The following is a 24981-nucleotide window of genomic DNA, read 5'->3' on the forward strand; positions in this document are numbered from 1 at the left end:
GATAGCCTGCAGTGAGCCTCATCCATGGACACTCAATTGAACTCAACTCAGTTCAATTCAGTGCACTATTCTGCCATAAAGGAAAATAGTGTTGCCATAGCATAGAACACATCACACAGCCCAAGGACTCCAAGGACTCTGTCGGATCCTGTCTGCCTCTTCCTGCTTTTTAACTTTGTCAGGCTTAACAACATGTGCTCTTGCTCTCATACTAAGCACACACACACACACACACACACACACACACACACACACACACACACACACACACACACACACACAAAGCCATGTATTTGAATATGTTCTGTCTGTATGGCTCTGCTGCATTTAATAAATAGTAAATACTGAATACTCTTCTAACTGTAACACAGATTTTGTTGTCTCTGTAAAGGTTAGAGAAGTGTGAATGCAAACGCACTGTGTGATATGAACATATTCATTGTTGCATAGAATGTAAAAAAAACAAAACAATAATATTATATATACAGTCTGGATATGCCTTTACATTAACATTTCACAGGTTACCTCCTTAAACAATGATATGTACATTTGACTAGATGTTCCTGTTTTAGTATGTAAGTATGCATGTAAAGGATAGTTCAGAAGAGTGTTGTCCTTGAGCCTAACTCCCAAGTTGGATGGGAGACGAGGTGAGCCATGTGCTGTGCTGTGGTTTGCCTAGCAACCCTTAGACCAGGAAGGCTTTTTTCTACTGTAAGCTGCTTTAAGCCAGAGCTACTGGTTTAGGTAAATAGGGTTGTGTTGGGTGCTATTGGGGTGAAGGCTCTGGTAGGTTGAATCTCCCTGGTCAGGGTTGTGGACCAGGGTTTGATAAAGTGATTCAGGTTGGGTGGTGTTGGGGTTCAGGCTATGGTAAACTGCATTAGGTTGGGTGGTGATGGGGTTCAGGCTCTGGTAGACTCCATCTGGTTGGGTGGTGTTGGGGTTCAGGCGCTGGTAAACTGCATCAGGTTGGGTGGTGTTGGGGTTCAGGTGCTGGTAAACTGCATCAGGTTGGGTGAAGTTGAGATGCTGGCTCTGGTAGACTGAAGTCAACTCGGTGATGCTTTTATCCTGACCATTATTCTCATAATCGTCAATGGCCTATGCAAACATTTATACAGGTATTAGTGACACAAATATCTCACCTAGAGCTGCAATCTGTGATGCCATTCAAATAACAATGAATCAACTGGTGTAGAACAAAAAACATAATTAAGGTAAAACTCACAAATTTGGTTCCTGGGACATTTGAGATGTATGTCCCTGAAAGGAAAATTAGAGGATGGTAAACATCACATTTTGACACAACTGAAGTATGAGTCCTTCATTTTAAACACATGATTATCCGGCAAAACATGTTCACAGACATTGCTTCCATGATACAGTCAAACCAATCCTACTTAATGGCTATGCAGTTATTTAAAAATAATGTACACAACCAATGAAAATCAATAACCCATTCAAAACAACTAATCATGGCAACCGAATGACAAGATTGTTCCTCTAGATTAAGACGACTGCCTGGACATTTATAATATACGCAATGCTAACCAGCTGGTATATATGGTTATCAAGAGGGGACAACTCACTCCCACACACCTTAGAAGTAACTGACAAAAAACAGCACCCATGTGCTTTCGCTTCCTTGCTTCCCTGACTACGGTTGCTGGCTTGATTCTGCTATGGGGCTATGCTTGACTGCATAACGCAGAGTACATTATACTTTACAATTTCCCTCCACATGAACCCCAAAAGTACTGTGTGATTCCCACCCTCTGTGTGTTTGCCACGGAGCCGGATGATGGTCAGGCCAGTGACCGTGAAGACGAAAGCAGCCAACACAGATATGGAGATGATGATGGTAAGAGACATGCCTGTCAAACAACAACCAGGGAAGCACAATCATTAGTTTGCATGCATCCACACAACCACATCGGCCCCTTAAGAATTATAAGGCTGTATCTACGTTCTGAGTCGTTCAGAGATATTGAGCTTCAAAGTCTTGTTATACTGATACTGATAAGCGGAACAAACCACTTCAGATATAATGCATACAACTACAAGAAACACCTCACCGCATCTTTTTAAGGTGTCACAGATTAAGGATAATCCAATTACTCAGTTTTGACAAAAAATGTCAGCTAGAACCTTATAATTCAAAGGGGAAGACATCATAATAATGTACAATGTGCATTACAAATGAACTTATGGGAAGTGTGGCTTTTCCATCCTTCATTAACACCATCATAATAAAGCATGTGGAAATTACAGGGGTGAAAAAAGTACAAAAAAATAAAAAAGCCAATGAAAATAATGATAATTTTGTATTCAGTGTGATGCTGGTGTGATTTATTTAATGTTTCTTAAGCTATGGAGCTGGACATAATGCAATGTGTTCTGTGTTTGCTGATGTCCCTACCAGGTGGAGCTATGGGAGGCACACACACACACACACACACACACACACACACACACACACACACACACACACACACACACATGCACACGCACACACACAAACACACACACAACACACACACACGCACACACACACAACACACACACATACACACACACACACACACACATGTCCGTACCGGGTGGGGTTGGAGGTCTTGGGTGGAGCTTGGCCACCAGAGGAGTGGAGGGGTTTTGTGTGGTCCCATGTTCCTTTTCCCTGCGTCGTCCTGAAAGTTGCATCATGATCGTTAGGTTTACATTCACACTTAATTCTAAGGCATTTGGCAAAGTAAAAAAAAAAACATACACACACAAGCAAATATATCAGCGATAGCGGGGATACGTCACTTCTGTCGATGTTCAAACAAACCAGAGAGCTAGCTCGCAAGTCCCTCCCGTGCAATTAAAACTCTCCCGTGCAATTAAAACTCTCATTGGTTATTGATTGAAACTCTTTATTTTGCCTTTGAGTGGGTTGCCAACCCGTTACCAACCCTTGTTGGTAGCAATAGTTTTTGTGTGCAGATCTCAGAGCCTCGGCTGCCTACAGAGACACGTTTTTTTTGACGACCTGCTTATGAGGCAGACAGCTAGCGGATCGTTAGGAAAGATTAGCTGTGATCATTTATGTTTGGGCCTTTTTGGGGCCTGCAATCACTGATGAAACCTTTAATCTATACATTCATTTGGCAGCCATCTTTACTCAAGATGGATAGCTGGCACAGGTAAATTATAAAATGATCAGCACCGTAGATGTGCTGACATGGACTCGAGCCACAAATTGTACACAGATTTGTGTAAGTAAATTAGCGCTAGTAAAATGATAATTAGACTATGGATAATTTATATTTCAACGACACTGAGCTAGGACATAGATCAGTTTCTACAATATATTGTTATATTACCAGGACTGGTAGAGCACAAGGTGCTCTTACATAGAGAGGGCGCTGTTGAGTTGGCATTAAATGATGACTAAGGAGAATATCTGAGCATTGTGCTTTAGTGTGTTTTAGTCACCAACCTTTTTATCAGACAATGACGTCAGTGTGCCATCTGCAGATTACACAACCTTACAGTTCTGCTTTTTCCTCTACTCTCCCTCTCTCTCTTTCTCTCTCCCTCTCCCTCCCTCTCTCTCTCTCTTTCTTTCTCCCTCTCCCTCCCTCTCTCTCTCTCTCACACACACACACACACACACACACACACACACACAGACAGACAGACAGAAAGACAGACAGACAGACAGACAGACAGACAGACAGAGAGATAGACAGACACAAACACACACAAAGACACACAGACAGACAGACAGACAGACAGACACAAAGACACACAGAGACAGACAGAGAGAGAGACAGACAGACAGACAGACAGACACAAACACACACAAAGACACTTCACTTCACACTACCCTCCTTTAGCAGTAAAGTTAATTGGATATTAGACATATTTATGCACAGGCCTACTCATGCGACTCAAAATAGGAACTTATAAGTGTCATTCTCCTGTCACTCACCCACAGAGAGGTGCACCTGCACGTACATACACACACACACACACACACACACACATACACACACACACATACACACACACACACACACACATACACACACACATATAAGTGTCATCCTCCTGTCACTCACCCACAGAGAGGTGGACCTGCACGTACACACACACACACACATACACACACACACATACACACACACACATACACACACACACATACACACACACACACATACACATATAAGTGTCATCCTCCTGTCACTCACCCACAGACAGGTGGACCTGCACGTAGTCCCTGTAGCGGCTGCGTCGGTCTGACCCGCACCAGTAGGTTCCCGAATCGTTAGCGCGAAGATCCCTGATCTGCACCGCCGCCGCCGCCGACTGCTGATGCTCTCCCACCGTGGGGTCAAAGGTCAGGGAGAACCTCTCGTCGAGCGTGGTCACGGTTCCGCGTTCTGTCAGAAGGATGTCGCGGCAGCGGTAGCGGCTCTCCCCTCTGCAGAAGTACTTGTCTTTGTCGGCGGTCTCCGCTGTGTGTGGGCAGCGAATGTGAACGGTCTCTCCTTCCAGGCCAGTGACCCTGAGTGATGAGACCCAGGACCAGCCTGTGAGGGGGAGCAGGGTTGTGTTATAACTCAACTTCAGAGTTATATGCAGCTTATACAGTGTACGAGGAACAACAGCAACAAAAAAACAGACTTTCTATCAACCTTAAATGTAGCAGAAGTTGCATGTTCACACATACCAAGGTTAGGATTAATGTTAGACCAGGGAAGAAGCATTAGATTAGATTATAGATTAGATTCAACTTTATTTATGAAGCATGGCTTTACTTTCATATATTTCATATTGACCAAAGTTCCGTTAAGTCAAGTGGAGGATTTGAAGTGAGGCTGATGAAGGGCAAGAGAAAAATGCATGTATACTACAAGCAAAACAAAAAGCAAAAGAAATATTTGCTTGGTGCTGCCATTGACAAACATTACATACTTTTATGAACAAAGAAAACTTCCAGGTACATCAAGCCTGAGTCAGACAATCTCTTGTCAAAGCCAGACACATGAACATAGAAATAGTTAATTTTCCAACTGAGCTGGACAGCAGACACACTCAATTCTGACAGTTAATCCTTACCCAGTCTGTCTTACTCTACAAAATGAAATGACAGAAACACAACAAAAACTTTCTCATAGAGTTCAACACAACACAATGTGCATATGTATGCTTTCTACTACAATTGATGCTAACAGCTAACCCTTTACCCTGCATGTGTTTGCCTACAACAAATTTAGATCTACAACCTGCTATTAGAGTTCAACCCAACTCGTTGCATGTGTGCATGGGTGTCTTACCTATGGCCAGGTAGCAGGCGGTGGCGAGGACCAGGTGGTGCTTCATTCCAAAACTCCCACGTCTCTTTGTTCTAGTTGGTCAGTCTGGTACTATTGTTCCTCAATCAGGGTCTTTAGCTCGTGGTGCCGACCAGATGCTGTTGACCAGGCATGCAGTGTCTCACTGTGGGAAATGCCCCTCTGAGCTGGTCTCTCTTTAAGAAACATCGAGGTGTAATGTGGCCCAGCCTATATTTGTGTACTTCTGCTTTCAGGCTGGCCATCCTGTCGGCTAGTTGTGAAATGTGTTTTATAAAACCGTCTGACCCTCTTTCACTTCCTCGGGCTCTGTGACTCTTTGTCTCTGTGTCTTTCTAATGTTATCAATGCTATTTATCACTCTGCCACAATGCTGCTGCTACTACTACTCTGTCAGAAGGTTACGCTAGGACTATGTAAATATACAACACAACTACCTCTATTTTTTTTTACATATGTTCTATATTTCTATATTTTGATATATGTTCTATATTTCAGTCTCGCACTTTAATGTCTGTATGTGGTATGTCTGTATATTTTTATTTTTGTATTGTCTATGGCTATGTCTATGTCTAAAGTATGTCTATGTCTGTATTTAAAGTATGTCTATGTCTGCATGGGAAAGTAAGAAACAAAATTTAAATGCATGTAAAGAAATTGACAATAAAGCCGACTTGACTTGACTTGACTTGACTTGACTTGACTTGACTTGACTAATGTGCTGAGGTAGAAGAGGGAAAGGAGAGGCATGACATAGCCAATGGGGGCCTGTTTGCCCTGTCGGGGGGTGACCATGCATCAGACCTTTGACGAGTAGGGAGTGAGACTGGGTTGGTCTATCTGACGGACCCCCACGTCGAAAAACAACGCAGAAGGTACACCTTTCTCGTTGGAATTTGACGCCAAGGACCCTTGACCATGCGTCAGACCTTTGACGAGTAGAGAGTGAGACTGGGTTGTGTCGGGGCTTATTTTCCGATAATGACCGGCATTCTATACATTATCCCCTACATACTGATGTTGTCATGTTGTGTCAAGCAGATAATCATCCACAACACCTCAATCCTGGGCATTAGGGACTTAAAGTATTGATTGTGCTGGAGGCAGGAACAGATGTCCACACATTTAGCTATGCAGTGTTGACATTGTGAATATAAACTTCCTTCTTACAACTATTGGTCCAGTTGATACAGCTTTTATACCCATTTATAGTAAACTTATAAGGTCCAATAACCTTCACCTTATAAGGTGAAGATCAAATCCATCCCAGGAAGAAATACACATAATGCAAGTAAGCATTGAGTGCCCAACTTTGTGGGCAGGTTAATTCTAACAGAAAGTAATCAATGGTGCATTGAACGCAGCACGGGGGTACAGTATATCTATAAATTGTCATTTACGTAAGGGATAACGGCCGCCGAGGTGTCCTGTTACACAGAATTAATGGACGAGGGCGAGAGGCAAAGAACTCCCCGACGCGCAGCGGTCAGGACACCTCGAAGACCCTTATCACCCAGTTGCCACTATAGGCAATAGTCATGCCTTTAACACGCAAACAAGCGATCAATATTACACAGAGTGCACCCCTATGATTTCTACATTTGTGCTATTCCAAAAGACCTTTTTCACAGGAGCGATTTGAGGTGAAATAGTAGGGCAAGCACAGGTGTTACCAAATACCTGAACACTCTGATATAACAACAGAAATGAGTCACAGGCAACACTAGCAGTCACTATGTGATGTAAAAAAAAAAAAAACACTCTCTATTCAACACCATCCCTAAAATGTCAACATTCATCTATTTACTGTGCAGGCCCAATAAGAGTGTGAAACGAATGCTTGCATTATAAACTTGCTCAGCTCATCATCTGTCATGGGATCATTGATTCACATTTTAAATGAGCAGATCAGTAACACAGTAAAAGAGAACACAACTCTTCTACAGAGCTCTTGATGAGACAAAGACACATAGAACAGCAACGTGTAGCTGACCTACTCCCTTTGTTGCCACTAGGGGGCAGCAGCGGAAATAGTGGGGAGTGGAAAAGCACTCAACTACAGGCTGTCTGCATGGAGGCCTCTGGAGCAGACTGATGACTTAGCTATTGCTCACCTCTGAGCACTTGTGTACACATTTGGCATGCGTCATTATATATTCTCTACTAACTAGACATTGCTAAAATAAAACTTTAAATAGTCCCACCACACCTCAGATTATCAGGGGCAGCCGTGGCCCACTGGAGGGGCAGCCGTGGCCCACTGGTTAGCACTCTGGACTTGTAACCGGAGGGTTGCCGGTTCGAGCCCCGACCAGTGGGCTGCGGCTGAAGTGCCCTTGAGCAAGGCACCTAACCCCTCACTGCTCCCCGAGCGCCGCTGTTGATGCAGGCAGCTCACTGCACCGGGATTAGTGTGTGCTTCACCTCACTGTGTGTTCACTGTGTGCTGAGTGTGTTTCACTAATTCACCGATTGGGTTAAATGCAGAGACCAAATTTCCCTCACGGGATCAAAAAAGTATATATACTTATACTTATCATATACTGTTATTATACAGGGTAGATTAATCTGGAATCTTTTTTTCATGACCAGAGGCAATACTTTAATATAAAAGACAATAAAGTTGTGTAAGATACTAAAATATTTTTGATAGTTTAAATCTTATTAAAATGTATGTGATCTTTACTACATGCTACCTTACTACCTTTTCTTCATGACCAGAGGCATTACTGTAAGACAATGAAGTTGTGCAAGAAGATACGATATTTAATATAATGTGAGAGATTTTCTTATTCCAAATTAGGAGACCATTACTAAATGCTACTGGGCAATTCCATGGAAAATTACATTTTTTGTAACATCCATAACGCCAATAAAATGTGATGGTATGGTATGATGTGAATGATTACATGAAATTTGAGCATTTGCTATTTTTGGCTGAAGAATGTACATGAGAAAAAATGCACAAAAAAATAAATGTCATCATTCACATCATACAAATGCCAAGGCATTTCACTGGCGTTATGGATGTGACAAAAAGTCAATTTTCCGTGTAATTGCCCTAATGCATAGCCATGAGGTACTCTTCAGAACATACATGAAAGGGCTTTTAATGAGTATAAAACACAAAGATATTTATTTCAGCAAACATGCGATATAATTGACAGAGCGGCTCTGAGGAGAATGTTCAGCTGTTTGCACCAGAACAAAGAGACAGACTCAATAATATCAGCAAATTGAGCCATCTGGTAGCACAAAGCAGAATAAAGTCAGGATGGTTGATGCAAAAACAACAAAAGTTTCCCAGTGACCTCTCTGAAGCCTCACTTCATGTTAGGCTTTCAAAATCTAATTTAGGCAAACATTAGACATTAGGAATGACAACTGTGTCCAGTTGAAGAGTGCTGTACACAGTGTCGCCAGAGGAAGTCGTGATCGTGCGTGATTGAACAGTACTGTAACCAGGGTCATCAACCAGGAAGTCCCTTGGCTCCCCAGCACTGCATGCAGAATCATCAGGAGTCATTTTGGGTGATTGAAGGAGGCTGTACGCGGGGTCATCGCAAGGGATTGTGGGTAACTGACCTTTACGGTCAGCCAGCTCATCAGATGGGAAGGCGTGTATTTGAATTACACTGTAGGAGGCATGTTGTACGAGGGGTCGACGACAAGCAGGGGCCGAGCAGGTAACGTGGCGGTATGTGTGGTCATCCGTCTGGTGTGGGGTATAGAGGCAGCCAGGCCTGGTCAGTCGTGAGGGGCGGCCATCTTCCTTGACCTCCTCGTAAACGCCATCGGCTGGGGCCACCTGGAGGGGACAGACAGAGGAGGAAACACAAAATAAACACAAAAACTCTAAATGAAAATATGGGGGTTGTTTTTTTCTGTTAAGCCATCCAGGGAAGGAGGGAGAGAGATAGAGATAGAGAGAGAGAGAAAAAGAGAGAGAGATCAATATAATAAATAGCATGGACAAAACACATTAACAAACCAATAGATAACAGCCCATATTGGGAGACTGTGCTAAACCACTTCACTAAACACCTAAAGCATTAAATGCAGGGTGGCCTTATCAAATAGCTGAGTCTGCACTGAGTCTGAGTGTCTATTTTTACTCGGGGGATTTATTATACCTCAGTGTGGTTTCCTGCACGAGTGCTCATCCTGCTCTGTGTGCGTCCATACCCTGAGACCAATCAGAGAGAGAGAGATGAAGAGAGAGATAGATAGAGAGAAAAAGAGTGAGAGAGAGGGAGAGAAGAGGGGAGGGGGGGGGCTTCACATTTTGTGCTCTGTCAAGAAAAAAACATTTGTGTGTTCCTTTCTGAGGGTTATAAATGTGTCTGTCAAAAGCACAGTAGACCATGCAGCTCTGGGAGCATTTGTAAATAATTGACATGCAAAACACATGCACATGTGTTTATCATGTGCGTGTGTGTGTGTACGTATGTGTGTGTGTGTGTGTGTGTGTGTGTGTGTGTGCGTGTGTGTGTGCGCGCGCCTGTGTGTTTTCGTGTGTGTGTGTGTGTGTGCGTGTGCGCACCTGTATGTTTTCGTGTGTGTGTGTGCGCCTGTGTGTTTTCGCGTGTGTGTGTGTGTGTGTGTGTGTGTGTGGGAGAGATAGTCCTACCTCTGTGACATTTCTTCCTGACCAGGAAAAGAATCAAGAGAACAACGCCAAACAGCAGCACAGCCAGAGAAGCTGAAATGCTCCCAACAGTGCCTGTCAAACACAAACACAAACAAACAAAAACAAAACAAAAACAAACAAAAACAAGCACAAGAAAAAATCCACACATAAACATCAAGATAATAACCACATTCACAAACTGAAACACAAATTCATACAAACATCAACAAAATAACCACAATAAAAAATCATCATAGACACACCACACTCCCAAAAGGAAAACAAAATAAATGAACAATTTTCAGCCAATTAAAAATAAAAAGTCAAACAAAACAGACACAGACCTGAATAGGGGCAAAACTGAACAGGTGATGATAGTAATAATATTAGTTATTGGTAATTAGTAATTGATGTAAACTATTTTTGCTGTGTGATTTTTACCATTTTCAGAAGTTTTTGGGGGAGGGATTTCCTCTCCAGTCACTGCTCCTATCCCTGCTGTTGTTGATTTTTTTATGAATGTGGGAAGTTGAACTCGGAGACCAGCTATAAATGATAACAAATACATGTTACCCTCATACACACGCACACACACACACACACACACCTTCTCTCTCTCTCACACACACTCACACACACACACACACACACACACACACACACACACACACACACACACATAGAGAGAGAGAGAAACTGCAAACTCCAATCACTCATCACATTTCAATGATTGAATGAGAAACTTACTGATGTTAGAAGGTGGCTGGATATTTCCACCTGCCTTGCTCTGCTGAACCTCAGATGGATGTTGTGTGTTGTTCTTACTGACTTGCTCTCCAGCCATGTTTTCTCTATGCCACGTCCAGACCCTTTTAGAATAGCTGCGTTTGAGTGAATGCCCTACCGACCAAATGTTGCCTCTACAGCTGTCAGGAACTCAGTCATAGGTTTGACGTGACTTGGTCAGGACACTTTTTTTTCCATTTCAGACATCTTTGAGACACCAACAAGACCAACCCCCCCATCCCATCACCACCACCACCACCACTACACACACACACACACACAAACACCCTCTCCCTCACTCTAGGCCTCACCTATCTGACACAGAGATCTGTGGTGAACAGTTTGCTCCAGGGCGTCTATGCATGAAATCAAGAGTGCTTTGGTAAGGCATCATGAACAGTGCACTATTATTACGCAAAGCTGTAACATCTATGGAACGATGGACACCCATATTTTCTAGCTGAAGAATGCAAATTGAAACAGTGTTATTTTCAGCTATTTTAATGTTCTGAAGTCTAAAAGCTGCTAGGTGATTTACAAAATCATCTCAATAGAATACCTGTTTATAGAACAGCAGGAGTACAAACAGGGTATAAAACTACGTTTTTGGCTTGTCTGCCATTGGCAGGTAAACCAACTGCCACCAACCCCAACCAAAATTTTACTCGCCAATGCAGTGGACAAAGTGCTTAAGTCTTGACAGAACTGCAACTCCCGTGACACCTCGTGGCCACATAGTGAAACTGTCACCCTTGCACACTCCTCTGCTGTCACCCTTGCACACTCCTCTGCTGTACCTGCTTGGGAGGCCGTATGCAAATAGAGATTTGATAAGATTTGAGGCCTGTGTCACAGAGGCAGGACTGGCCTCTTGAGAAATTCCCCTGAGTGACGTCTGAAGGCTCTGCAGTCACTAGCAGAGACCATGAGTCACAGAGGGGAACTGCCTATCTGCCACCAGCGCACAGACTACACCTTCTCTTTATATCTCAGTGAAAAATAACGGAGGAAGGAATGTCCGCTTGATTGGTGTTAGTGGCTATATGTGAACAATAGAGTATGTAGGCCACCAGACACATTTATAGCAGCAGTATGTACTATGTAGCATGTTAACTGGCAATGTTGTGCAATAAGTCACTTTGGATAATAGTGCTAAATTAATAAATGTAAATGTAAATAAATGTAAATTTAGGTCTGGGAAGTCAGGGAAGATATGTAGGTCTAGTTATGAAATACTGTTTTCCAGATGTGCAAAATTATGAAAAGTCTGGAGGTTTTGCTCAATGTAATACATTTGCAGAAAAGTCTTTAACACTAAAAATAGATACTTGTTTTATAAAACCATGGAACTATTTACTATTAAAAATTAGACCTTAAATGTGGTTATTTGTAACATGCTATTGTTTTTAAAGCCAAATCGCTATAATTTAAAGACAGGTTGTAAGCTAAGTGGGCATTTATACTCGAAAGGCAAATGTCACTGAAGACGTCATTACAGGAATGCATCATGGTCTAAAACATTCATTAACAATGTTACCATCCAAAGATACAGTTAGTAACAATAACATATTAACAACAAGAACATTATTTAACAATTGTTTAGTTAAAGGGACACCAGGCAAGCCTGATGCGTTTTCTCTACGAAACTCCCCCTCGCTCGGTCTGAAGCTCTTTTCCTTTTCTTTGCGTCTTCCATCAAGGGTTTTCGCTGCTTCTTCGCCGGCCCTGCCATTATACACACTTTTGCAACAATCTCTAGCGTTTCGTTAGCCTGCCTCTGTGCTGTAAACTGATCCTGCTTTGGTCGGCGGGTAGGATACGCCGAACTTGCAAGTGGGATATTCTTCCTACAGGCAGTAGGGGCAGGCGAGAGAGCCTTCATTCGCCCCGTAATGAGTCATTTAACCATATACCGACTTACGAAGATGATTAATTAACACGAAAACGTTGCCTGGTGTCCCTTTAAGGCATAACTTGGATGATTATAACAACGCATAACTATCCAAAAATGTTTTATCACCAAATGAACTGTCCACGTTTGTAACAGGCCAGCAGCTGTAGGCTATAGCTGATTGTTTTTGTGGCAGATTTTTTTTGAAGATGTCATGTGTTGCCAGGCAGCAGCCGAGAGATATATGTAGTAAAGTTCATGAAGAGTTCATGTGCAGCCAGGTGGCCAGGCGGAAGCTGGGGGAGGATGTCATGCATGTGCACGAACGTGACACAGGCCTACTGGGGATTATTTAATAATTTTTGTGGCAGCTTGGTGAGCTCATCCACCAATATAATTTATTGAGTGTATACTGATTGGCTACAAGGGGGTCTGCCATTTACATAGGGGGCAGACACCCGGCCAGGGTTGGCCATACGAAAAAAGGAGGTGTTTTGATAACATACAAAAACTTTCCCCAAGAGGAAAATCCTCAGAACGTGCGCACCTTCTCCCCAAGGCCTGGGTCATGGAGTCTCCGCTGCAGAGGACATCCATCATTCACAACTCCTGCCTGGCGACACTTAGTCTCTGTGCATTTTTTTTTCAGAGCTGTACCCAGCAGGACTTGTGAATAAAAGGCCACAAGCGGCCACTTCTCATCTCAGACCGTTCTCCGCTGGTTTTTGTTCAGAGTGCTAAGTTAGAGTTAAAAGTTAGTGAATTTTTCCACGACATATTTGGAGGGTCCTACCGAGATTTTGTGAAGGACGGGGAAGCGGTTTGCCCCGGAGAGGGCCTTCCTAATGACAAAGGCGCGCCAAGGTGAGCATATTTGCTTTAGTTTAAAATACCATTTGTCATTTGGGGTTGGCCGAATCTTGGGACAGGCATATTCACCTGATCCTCATAAAATAATAATAAAAAAAAGAGAACTCTGGGGTAAGAAGTTGCTGACAAATATATATATATTTTTTTTTATTTTTATATTTTTACCGGATTGATGCGATCTCCGGGAGTAGAATAGATTATCGAATTGATGCGATCTTCGATAAAATATATTTTTTATTTTTATATAATTATATTTTTACAGGATTGATGCGATCTCCGGGAGTAGAATAGATTATCGAATTGATGCGATCTTCGATAAAATATATTTTCATTTTTATATAATTATATTTTACAGGATTGATGCGATCTCCGGGAGTAGAATAGATTATCGAATTGATGCGATCTTCGATAAAATATATTTTCATTTTTATATAATTATATTTTTACAGGATTGATGCGATCTCCGGGAGTAGAATAGATTATCGAATTGATGCGATCTTCGATAAAATATATTTTCATTTTTATATAATTATAATTTTACCGGATTGATGCGATCTCCGGGAGTAGAATAGATTATCGAATTGATGCGATCTTCGATAAAATATATTTTCATTTATATATATTTGTATTTTTACCGGATTGATGCGATCTCCGAGAGTAGAATAGATTATCGAATTGATGCGATCTTCGATAAAATATATTTTCATTTATATATATTTGTATTTTTACCGGATTGATGCGATCTCCGAGAGTAGAATAGATTATTGAATTGATGCGCTCTTCGATAAAATATATATATATATTTTTTTTTTTTTCATTTTTATAGATTTATATTTTTACCGGATTGATGCGATTTTCAGGAGTAGAATGGATTTATCAAATTGATGAATAGAGTGCAACCCTAAATAATTCCTGTGTGAAAGACTAGTAGATTACGGATCTTACATTTTGTAATAATAGGAGGATGAATGAGACACCCGTCCATTATTTGTATGATTTAGCAAATAAGTAGTGAGAACTGATGAAAAGGATTGAATGTTGAGATGAATGAATGTGTGAGGGTATCCGCGTGAATGGAATTATGAATGTGTGAAAAAAAAAAAAAAAAAAAAAAAAGGAACTTTGACTCAACGACGGATGACTGAGACACATTAGCGCTGACCCTGTTGCTTCTAGCAATGGCCTTGATTCAAACTTAGAGCACATACTGTAGAAGCAGTGGAGGAAGGGCTTGACTTTGACTTGATTTATGACCTTCCTGAAGGGAGCAGAGCGGGAGCAGGCACAAGAGCAAGAAGTGCAGATTGCAGTGGCGGCTCAGACTGAGTGTTTTGATGTGTTTGCTCCATATGTTTTGAAGGAATCACAGACACCTCAATCACATGTTTAGTAAAACACAGCAGAAAGATATCTTAGGCGGAAAACCCCACAGAACAGAATTCATGAGCCGAATGCCACTGGACAGACAGAAACCCTCAGAATAGAACAAAATGAGTCAGTGACATTCGGACAGATAGAAACCCCACAGAACAGAATTCATGAGCCGAATGCCACTGGACAGACAGAAACCCTCAGAACAGAACAAAATGAGTCAGTGACATTCGGACAGATAGAAACCCCACAGAACAGAATTCATGAGCCGAATGCCACTGGACAGACAGAAACCCTCAGAACAGAACAAAATGAGTCAGTGACATTCGGACAGATAGAAACCCCACAGAACAGAAATTATGAGCCGAATGCCACTGGACAGACAGAAAACTCAGAACAGAACAAAATTAGTCAGTGACATTCGGACAGATAGAAACCCCTCTGAACAGACTTATAATTCACAAGCCACCTGACAGGTAGGAAATATTCAAAAAACAAAGTTAAAAACACGTGAGTTTGTAGATTTGTAGTCCTCGAAGAACACACTCTAAAAAATAATACACTGGCTCAACTTAAAAAATTGAGGTAACAATTTGCATGGATCTTTTTGGGTGGTTTCGGCTCGGGCCGTTTTTGGGTGAATATTGTGAGACTTATATAGTTGGAACAACTGAATTATATTGCATGATCAAATTGGTATGGTTGAGTTGGTTCAACTTAATTAAGATTTTAGAGGACAAATCAGGTCTCGCAGTGTTTGCTCGGAGAGCGGCTTAGGTTGAAAAAAATTAAGGTAACAATTTGCATGGATCTTTTTAAGTTATAGTAACTTGCTTCACTTCTGTCTGAATAAAGCACACAGCAATTTAAATTTTCTGAAAGCATTGTGTATTTTTAAGGCAATGGCAACTGGTCCAGTTGTGCAATGAATGAATGTAGAGATCCGTCTGAATTTGTCATTTATCTGTATAAAAGAAAGGCACAATGTTAGAAAATTTACCTCAAGACAAACAACAAAATGAACAAAATCTACGTGATTTGCAGGGATTGACACAGAATATTTCTCAAACTTCAAAAATAAATAAATGTTGGCCTACCTATTAGGCCTGTGTTCAGGTTAAGCTAAGAATGTCAAATGGCCCACAAACCTTCATAAATAGTGACAATGTTAGGCTTAACTAGGACGACCAAATATGATTCTCAAACACGTGCAGTGTTAGAACTAGCAATGCTAAAATGTTAAGTGCTGAATACAGCTGCCACGGTGAAGTTTGAAGACACCAGACAGCTAAATTTACCTTTACTAACTCCAAATGATCAAAGGGCAGGCTGCAGGTAACTTTGAAGACGCCAGCTACCAAAGTAATCTTTTCAAATGGTTTAATTACCGTGCAAGCAGCAGCTAGCTTGGAAGACACGATAGCTACTGTCTGTAGATAGCTAGGTAAAATCCATCTTTTCAAATATTCAAATTAGCAAAAGGGCAAGCTGTACCGTTAATTTCATTTGTAGTGTCACGTGACAAAGATTTTGATGCACTGTGTGCCGTTGTTTGATAGCTGTTGCTTTTAAAAAAAACAAAAATAGTAGGCTAGACTACTTTGCACGTACCTTTGATGTTCGATGCAGGCTACAGGATCCTGTGCCATAATTTCTGTTACTTCTCAGGCGTGGTCTGGAAGGTTCTGAACATTCAGTTGTGCTTTATAAGTTTGGCCACGAGAAGTTTCAGTAACTTAATACTTATCTGTTGTTAGGTGAAAGCAAGACTGTGTGTTGAAAATCCATATATTAATAAGTTGAGACAGCTTTCTTTCTTTTTTCAGTATTACAAACTCCTTAAAATAAGTTGTCAACTCACCTATACATGTACAAGTAGCAAACTTAATTTTTTTTTATGTCGAAAATGTTCTTCATTTTAAGTTTTATCTACTAACCTCATGAATCATTTTAGAGTGCAGGCAAAGATGAATTGAGTCAGGTTATTGAATAACAGTAAAAAAAAAAAAATGATGATGAAAATAATGATGACAGGTAAAATCCTAATAATCATAAAACTACCTAACGGAATGTATCAATTAATAATGGAAGATTTAGAGACGGGAACCAGTTCCAGCTCGCTAATGAATTTTCATAGCTTATTGAACTTGAATGAACACACTGTATGCACAACTAACACATTTCAAGTTTCTATGCAGAACTCTCAATGATGATCCACGGGAGCCAGTCGCCACAGCTAAAGGCGCCAAGACAGCAGCAGGAGGGGGCCAGACAACAAGCATTAATCAATGAGCTACTAGGAGCCAGCAAACACAAGAAAACCTTACTGATGGAAACATCACGGGACCGTATGACCACACAACATCTCAAAACTGGAGTTTAGGATTTAAAGACTAATTGTTGTACAACAGCAAGAGTGCATCGCCAGTAGTATACTGTATGCTTGGAAGTGAGCACACACAGAAGCTACCAAAAATTATATCAGAACAATGCAGTCCAGTGGGAAGGGTCATAAAAATGTATCCTGAACGTCAAGCAATAATCGAAAACATAAATCATAAATGGGTTCTTCGGACTCAAAAAGATGCTACACCATGGCCCAAGGAAGGAACTTTTGATAGTCTTATGCTGGTTCAAATGGAAGAGAAACTCAAGAATTACAAAAAAAATGAGCGAGGAATGGATAGACAACGGAAAAGGAGGCTTGAGCTGGATACACTAAGGCTATTCGCTGCAACAACCAATGCCAACTGCAAGGATAAGGACATAAGAAAGGACAAGGCACAGGAATTGGAATCGGAAGCACAACATCTGACAAAGGAAAAAACACCCAGAGCCCCCAGAGTGGAGGAGATGAGACCCCCTCCATACGCGGAAGTTAAGAATTTGTATCCCAGTCTCCCTGAGGCAGCACACACTTCTGAACACAATGAACAAACAGATGGACAATTTTTAAGTCTTGCAGGAATTATTCTAGATGGAACAGAGGGAGAGTTGGCAGAGGAAATAGGCAGAATTAGGAGAAGAGGACGGGAAGAAGCCCGAGTGACTCACCGACGGCCACCCCGGCGCCGTGCGTTCTCACCCCCACTATCATCTTCATCATCAACTTCACCGCCCCGTAATGTTTCCCGCACCAGAACACGACAAACAAGAAGAGCATCTGACATGGATGGAGTGGAAAGAGACCGCATAAGATGCATGGAAATTTCAGAAAAGCCATGAGAGCAGCAGAAGCTAATGCCGCAGAACACATTGCAATAAAAGGGGCCTCCGAACCACAAACAAGAAGAGTATCTGACATGGATGAAGTGGAAAGAGATAAGATTTAAGATAAGATACATGGAAAACTTCAGGAAAGCCATGAGAGGAGCTGAGACTAACGCTGCAGCACATATCGAAATGAAGGGGGCCTCCGACACAAAAGAGTTTCAAGACACAACTGAAAACTAACAGCCAACAGTAGCCAGGTCTCACTCTGAGCCAACACTCTTTCCACCAATGCCCCCACCACCAACACCTCAGAAGACAAAGGGGGGAGCCAGGCCTAAAACACAGCAGCTATGTGAACAGTCTGACCATGGACATACAAGGAGTGCTTTCAGCTGGGCAACCACCACCTGTCCACGGTCCAACTCACAGGCATCTCTAGAGAAGCACCTGTTGCACGCTGCACACCAACCAGTTTCAAGGAGAAGCTCTCTCACCCTGCAGGGAACAGGGAGATATGCGGATGACACCCAAGGCCCTGTCGCACCCAGGAAGGGAGCCTCTTTATCTCCCTCAGTCCGTAGAACTCCCACTGAATTGGATGAACAAGAATTCTGGAGAGAAAGACGAGAAGAAGAATATAGAATTATAAAGAGAATACACACACTAAGAGAAACAAAGGAAACAACTGACCGGAAGGCTTTGGCGGAACTGCTGCTGAACTGGATAAACACCGAATTAGCACTCACCTGGCAGGAGGTGGGTGAACACATATCTGAAGAGTTTATTGCCCGCAGAGCAGCATACAGCCCCATCCTAATGAATTATCGGAATTACATACTGGAACTGATGGAAGAAAACGACAGCCGCCCACAGCGCACAGTGAGAATTGTGGAGGGCACACTGACAGGAGTGGATGAACTTGGAGAAGTCTGTCTGAAAATAGAGGGAGAACCAGCATTTCAAGCTGACCCCAGCAGAGTACATGAACATGAATTCAAGGCAGAGGAAGAATATGAAATTGAGGCTGAAGAAGATGAGGAACTGGAAGAAAACCACATGGATCAACAAGGACTTACTGCCAACGAGCCACTGAAGTCCATACTCAGACAACCCATTAAAATCAAGTGTCCTGACTGTGAAGGATGGTTCAAGGGCGAAACCGAACTGCGAGTTCACCAAAGGACATGCAAAGGACGACTACTGGCAGGTGCCACACTGGAATGCCCACTTATAGTCCCACCCGGCATGGTGAAAGCAGGCCTATGGGGAATTCATCGAGTAAAAAGAGGGGACTCAGCGAAATCCAAAGAGGAGTACGAAGGGGATTAAGTGAAATAGAAGGGGGAGTAAGAAAAAGCCCGGATGAAACAAAAAAAGAATTGAAGAAGGTGGAAAAGGCAGAAAAAGAACAACAAAAGATTAAGGCACAGAAGAAGAAGGACGAAGAAGATCATTCAGACACAGAAGAACAGAGCAGGATCATGGCTCCCCTGATAATAAAGAATCAACAGGCCCACTACCAACCATGGTCTCACTCAGATGTCAGTGGATTAATGGCAAGATTACCTGTGCTTCATGATGGCGCAGGCCTGTATATAGGTGAGCTCGAAAGAGAAATGACCGGAAAAACTCTAGCCTTAGGAGACATCAAATACATTTTGAGCATGTCCTTGGGAAAACACGAAACCACGACTGTGCTAGAAAGGGAGCACCTTGGATACATTATGGATGATAATGCTATGGATGGAGTACCATTTGATGGATACCGAACACAGATATGGAGAGCCCTGAGAGCTGCTTATCCTAACCAGTACAGCCCCACAGCAGTATGGATTGACAATTTACAAGAGAGTGAGAACCCAGCTGCCTTTGTGGAAAAAGCAGCACAGAAATGGCGATGTAAAATGGAGCAAGACCCTGAAGTGTCCCATGCCGGCCGATCACAATTCAGACGAGCAATCCTTGATGCGCTACCTCGACCTGTAAAACTACAATTGGAGAATGACTGACGGCTTGCAATGATAACCAAGGACGAGTTTAGACAAGCAGTGGCCCACTTTGTGAATCAGTATAGACAATCAGAAGAGAAGAAAAAATCAACAAGATCAGTATGCTCAGCGAAAGCTCGTAGATGTTCAAATACAGGAGGCAACAAGATACTAAAACTTTTAGCAGACAAAGACTTCTATAGCAAGGGAAGAAGGGCATAGCACCAGAACATACAGAGTCTATTCCCAGAGTTCCACAACCTGCTACTAAAACTAATGATGTAATTTTTTTGGGATTAATTGGATACAGGAGTGACTGAGTGGAGTGATACAAGCAAATAATTGCTCCCCTGCATGCTATGATTTCAAGACCGGATCTGACAATTTGAGAAACCCACTCACATGGACAGTAGACGACATAGAGGCCATTCCCAAGGCAAGAGAGATGAATACAGCCCCTCGTGAAGGCGGGCAACATGTCATATTACTGGGTGGATCCACTCAGTGCCCCACGCCATGCCTTTCTTCTCATCTGGGGGGTGCAAATGGTGTTCCTAGTGGATTGATGAGAATCACATGCATCATAATGACCCTCTGTGTGGTGCCATGTGTCAAAGGGGGGAGTGTATCATATGCGGAAAACTCCATTGTGAACCCCATTATCCATAAGACTTACTGTTTCAATTAGTAGATGACCCCACAGGCACCGGAGCTATATAAGCACCAGTAGGTCACCTGGATGATGGAATGTTAATGTTACCATAATGCAACCCCGTCTCACTACTGACAAAGATTTAAATAATGCAGGAACGCGCTACTGAATGGGAAAAGGTGGGAAGGAAAAAAAAATAAAAAATGGCATGACGAAGGTGCTAAACAAGGACCCGATGGGATCTAGAGAAAGCATAATGGTCTCGCGATAGCCCCAGATCGGTAATTGCTTACCCTCCTCATGGGCTGTAAGTTGCGCATGATCATCTGATCATTGCGCAAGGGGGGAAGATAAAGCAGCAAAATACAAGAAATCAGATATTATGTTAAACAACTGTATCATATTCACCAAGAATTCTTTAGTGAAAAGAAAAAACAATGAAGAGTGGTTGGACAGGATGACCACAGACGGACCAATTTAGCATGAAGATTTGGTGTACCTGCGAATGTTTAAAGGTTATGCCTTGACCCTAGGGCAACCGGACCATTCATGGTGATCCAGGCCATCCCAACAGCGGTGCTGATGCAGAAGAACCAGAGGTCTGAGGGGAAACCACACTCGACCAACAACCTCAGCCAGGATGCTCACACTGGGGGTGAGCCCGCTGGTCACTCAGACATCACTGCAGTCTTCTCAGCAAGGAGCTCCAACCGCTTGAAGCCATGGCAGTCACACCAGCTCCCACAACCACCACTCCTGTTTAGTGGGAGGACTCAGGGTTCCAGGAGGCAGCAGAACATCCAAGGGAAGAACAACACATCAACGAGCAACGCCAGCAGGAACAGCAGCCCCACCAATCCCAGGAATCGGAGCCAGAACCAGAATCAAGCACAGCCTTTGCCTACCCGACGAACAGCACGCAGAGCCAGAGGGGCATCACTCTCCGGAACAGTACACCACCATCGGCCCTGTCATCCTCAGCTACATTCTTTGGGGAGGACAGCAACCAGAACTTTAGCCCCTTTTTCCCTGACATTGTTTCAACAGACCAGCACACGGCGGCAGCCTAGCCGCAGCCCACATAGCAAGAGTCCAAGAGACCTGGCCAGGTACAGCTATACTGGACTGGATTGGAAGGAGCTGGAGGAGAATAGGAGGACCATAGGAGGATATTATGGTCCAATACTGGACCTCCGATGACGATGACAGTGAATAAGCCATATGAAATGTGTGATTGTTGTTTATTGCCATGTATGGGACGGTATTGCTCAGACACTGTTTCTAAACAACTTAATGTGTTAAATGAAGTAGAAGAAAACACTCATTTAGTTGAAGGGAAGGTTGACCTAAGTAAGTATATGGAAATGCAGCAGGGTTTTGCAAAAAAAAAAAAAAAAAAAAAAAAAAAAAAAAAAAAAAACTTCCTCACACAAGACATAAAATATGTGTGCGATGAGTTTCCACCACCACCAATATGAAAGGTCTAACAAATTCAAGTGACTAGTAGCTGTTAGTGTACATGATGATGATTGTTAAGGCAACATGTGAAGCTGTGTGACCCACATAGCACGTTGATGAGGATATGATGTGATAACTATATTAATTCATATTATTAATAATGATCTATTATTGATACGCTATAGGCAGTATGGACGACACAATTCTGCAAGAAGCCTAGAAATGTGTAGGGATGTGGAAGGTTATACTTACATGTATGTTTTTCATATTAATCATATATAATTACACACATAATTCCTTTAACCATGTAATCACATGCATGTTTTTTCATTTAATCATATAGTCATAGTAGAAACTTAGTTTTTTGGAGGACTAGCCCTCACAGGCACAACCATCCACAATTGTTGGATAGACTTGCTTGCAAAATGTAGCTATATACTGTATCATTTTGACCACATGCTCTGTTTCCCAAGTCTAAATTTGAAGATATTCTGCACCTCTCGTGTGTTCCTCATCAGAACAGGACACTGTGTTGATTAAGGCTACTCGGCCCTATAACGGGTAAGATCCTTGTTTTTGGCCTGCATTGGGACGACCTAAGGCAGGGGGGTTGCCGCCACAGGTTCTGGATGGCTGCTAGCCAGGGAAGTTTGGTTTCAAAGCGGCCTGAAACCTCTTCCTATCTGAGTACTGATCTCAGAGTCTATGTGTTGTTCACATACCACAACAGTATCATGTGGGTCTACATGATTATGACAATGGGAACCAGAGGATGCAAAGCTGCACTCGCAGCACTAAAATTTGAAATAGTCTTACTTTGGATAGTAATGACTAGGAAGGCAGAGCATGGAAGGCATATTTAACCATATCTAATCATTTTTAGTATGTCCTCTGTAAAACTAAGGACTATAACCATTACACATAAGGAAACAAAATTACTTATGATAAACGAGAACAACTATTTTAGTAAGATTAGTAGCATTAGATGAAATTGTAAGTGTCGTGAATCAACCAAAGACTGTCATGATTGGCTGGTATGGGCTCCTGTAGATGTCATGGAGATGTAGATTTTAGTTCACCTGTCAATAGTGATAGTCCTCCGGTAGGGCGAGTGGAGGTACATTTTTAAACACCACTTTAGGGAACCGACTCGGAGCCCAGCCATTTGTCTTAAATATTTTGGTAAATGGTATCATTTATCAATTGCTGCTACACTAGTGTCACCAGTATGTATTTTAATTGTGTTGTTTATCTTGTGTGCCTTATGCAACTTATGTCAAGTTATAGCATCATTTATTTCCACATTTGCCTTAGCAATCAGCAAGCTAGGAAACACTGCCTAATGACGTATACTAGGCTATATGCAATGACTTATATTTTTTATGCAATCCTTATGTTCTTATTGTACTTTATGTGTTGAAAATGTGATTCCCTTCAGCGAGACTTTTGCAAGCCTCGAAGGGGGGATTATGTGGCAGATTTTTTTTGAAGATGTCATGTGTTGCCAGGCAGCAGCCGAGAGATATATGTAGTAAAGTTCATGAAGAGTTCATGTGCAGCCAGGTGGCCAGGCGGAAGCTGGGGGAGGATGTCATGCATGTGCACGAACGTGACACAGGCCTACTGGGGATTATTTAATAATTTTTGTGGCAGCTTGGTGAGCTCATCCACCAATATAATTTATTGAGTGTATACTGATTGGCTACAAGGGGGTCTGCCATTTACATAGGGGGCAGACACCCGGCCAGGGTTGGCCATACGAAAAAAGGAGGTGTTTTGATAACATACAAAAACTTTCCCCAAGAGGAAAATCCTCAGAACGTGCGCACCTTCTCCCCAAGGCCTGGGTCATGGAGTCTCCGCTGCAGAGGACATCCATCATTCACAACTCCTGCCTGGCGACACTTAGTCTCTGTGCATTTTTTTTTCAGAGCTGTACCCAGCAGGACTTGTGAATAAAAGGCCACAAGCGGCCACTTCTCATCTCAGACCGTTCTCCGCTGGTTTTTGTTCAGAGTGCTAAGTTAGAGTTAAAAGTTAGTGAATTTTTCCACGACATTTTCTGTGCTAACATTACCAGTTAGCCATTTGTCATACTATATAGCATTCACTGTAAAAAATTGCTGTAATTTTACAGTAAAATCTTACTGGAAATTACTGTATATTTAACTTTACAGTAAAATGATGTAATGTGCAATGCATTATGGGTTATCATACAGTTTACAGTCCAGCATTGCAAATTTACAATAAGACCAACGAGATTCCACAACATTTTCCCGTAATTTCCTGATTTGTCAGGCTTTGTTGGCTATATGAAAACGAATTGTAGGCCTAACCAGAATGTGTAGCCTATTTATGTATTGCTTTATTTTAATCATATTAAAACCACTATTTTGCCTGTTAATTTACCCCATGCATATTTAGCTTCAGTTTTTTTTCTTTGCAGTGGTGTTTGGTGTAGGTGTAGCTTGTGACATATCAGGAGGAGGCTGGATGAAGAAATGGGTAGATCAGCCTAACGCAAACTGCATACAGGAAGCTCCAAAAGATATAGTGATGTTGTCTTTTTTAGTTTTGAATTGTAATACAAATGATTTGTAATGCATTTTTGCATTTTAAACTTCTGCTGATAATGAGTGAAAGAGTGCTTAGGGCTTTCTGCAATCAAATGCACTGCGCCGAGGTCGTCTTGACCATAGACATAATATACATAGACGCCGCATTGGCTGCTGGAAACAAGAAATGCGGCCGCCATCTTGGACCGGTCATACTCC

General features: G+C 42.2%; 3 protein-coding genes across 5 annotated transcripts in view; 1 reads left to right on the top strand and 2 right to left on the bottom strand.

The window, feature by feature from the left end:
• The window catches only part of LOC121719577 (putative protein TPRXL), a 4028-nt gene extending 3672 nt beyond the window's left edge, over positions 1-356 (top strand). For all 3 annotated transcript variants that reach the window (XM_042105332.1, XM_042105331.1, XM_042105333.1), the window contains one exon: positions 1-356. This exon is cut by the window's left edge and continues 367 nt beyond it. The gene's annotated coding sequence lies outside the window, so the exon portion shown is untranslated.
• Positions 357-483: 127 nt separating this feature from the next.
• Positions 484-5490, bottom strand: LOC121719549. The gene is made up of 6 exons (XM_042105285.1): positions 5331-5490; positions 4242-4583; positions 2601-2690; positions 1776-1877; positions 1232-1266; positions 484-1104 (listed from the first exon to the last, which is right to left on the bottom strand). Exons 1-6 carry the CDS (start codon positions 5374-5376, stop codon positions 736-738), a joined length of 984 nt encoding a protein of 327 aa, XP_041961219.1. The 5' UTR covers positions 5377-5490; the 3' UTR covers positions 484-735.
• Positions 5491-8496: 3006 nt separating this feature from the next.
• Positions 8497-10945, bottom strand: LOC121719578. The gene is made up of 5 exons (XM_042105334.1): positions 10726-10945; positions 10420-10524; positions 9979-10071; positions 9482-9534; positions 8497-9156 (listed from the first exon to the last, which is right to left on the bottom strand). Exons 1-5 carry the CDS (start codon positions 10820-10822, stop codon positions 8713-8715), a joined length of 792 nt encoding a protein of 263 aa, XP_041961268.1. The 5' UTR covers positions 10823-10945; the 3' UTR covers positions 8497-8712.
• Positions 10946-24981: the final 14036 nt, after the last annotated feature.

This window comes from Alosa sapidissima, chromosome 9, assembly GCF_018492685.1.
Source record: "Alosa sapidissima isolate fAloSap1 chromosome 9, fAloSap1.pri, whole genome shotgun sequence".
Classification (NCBI taxonomy): Eukaryota; Metazoa; Chordata; class Actinopteri; order Clupeiformes; family Clupeidae; genus Alosa; species Alosa sapidissima.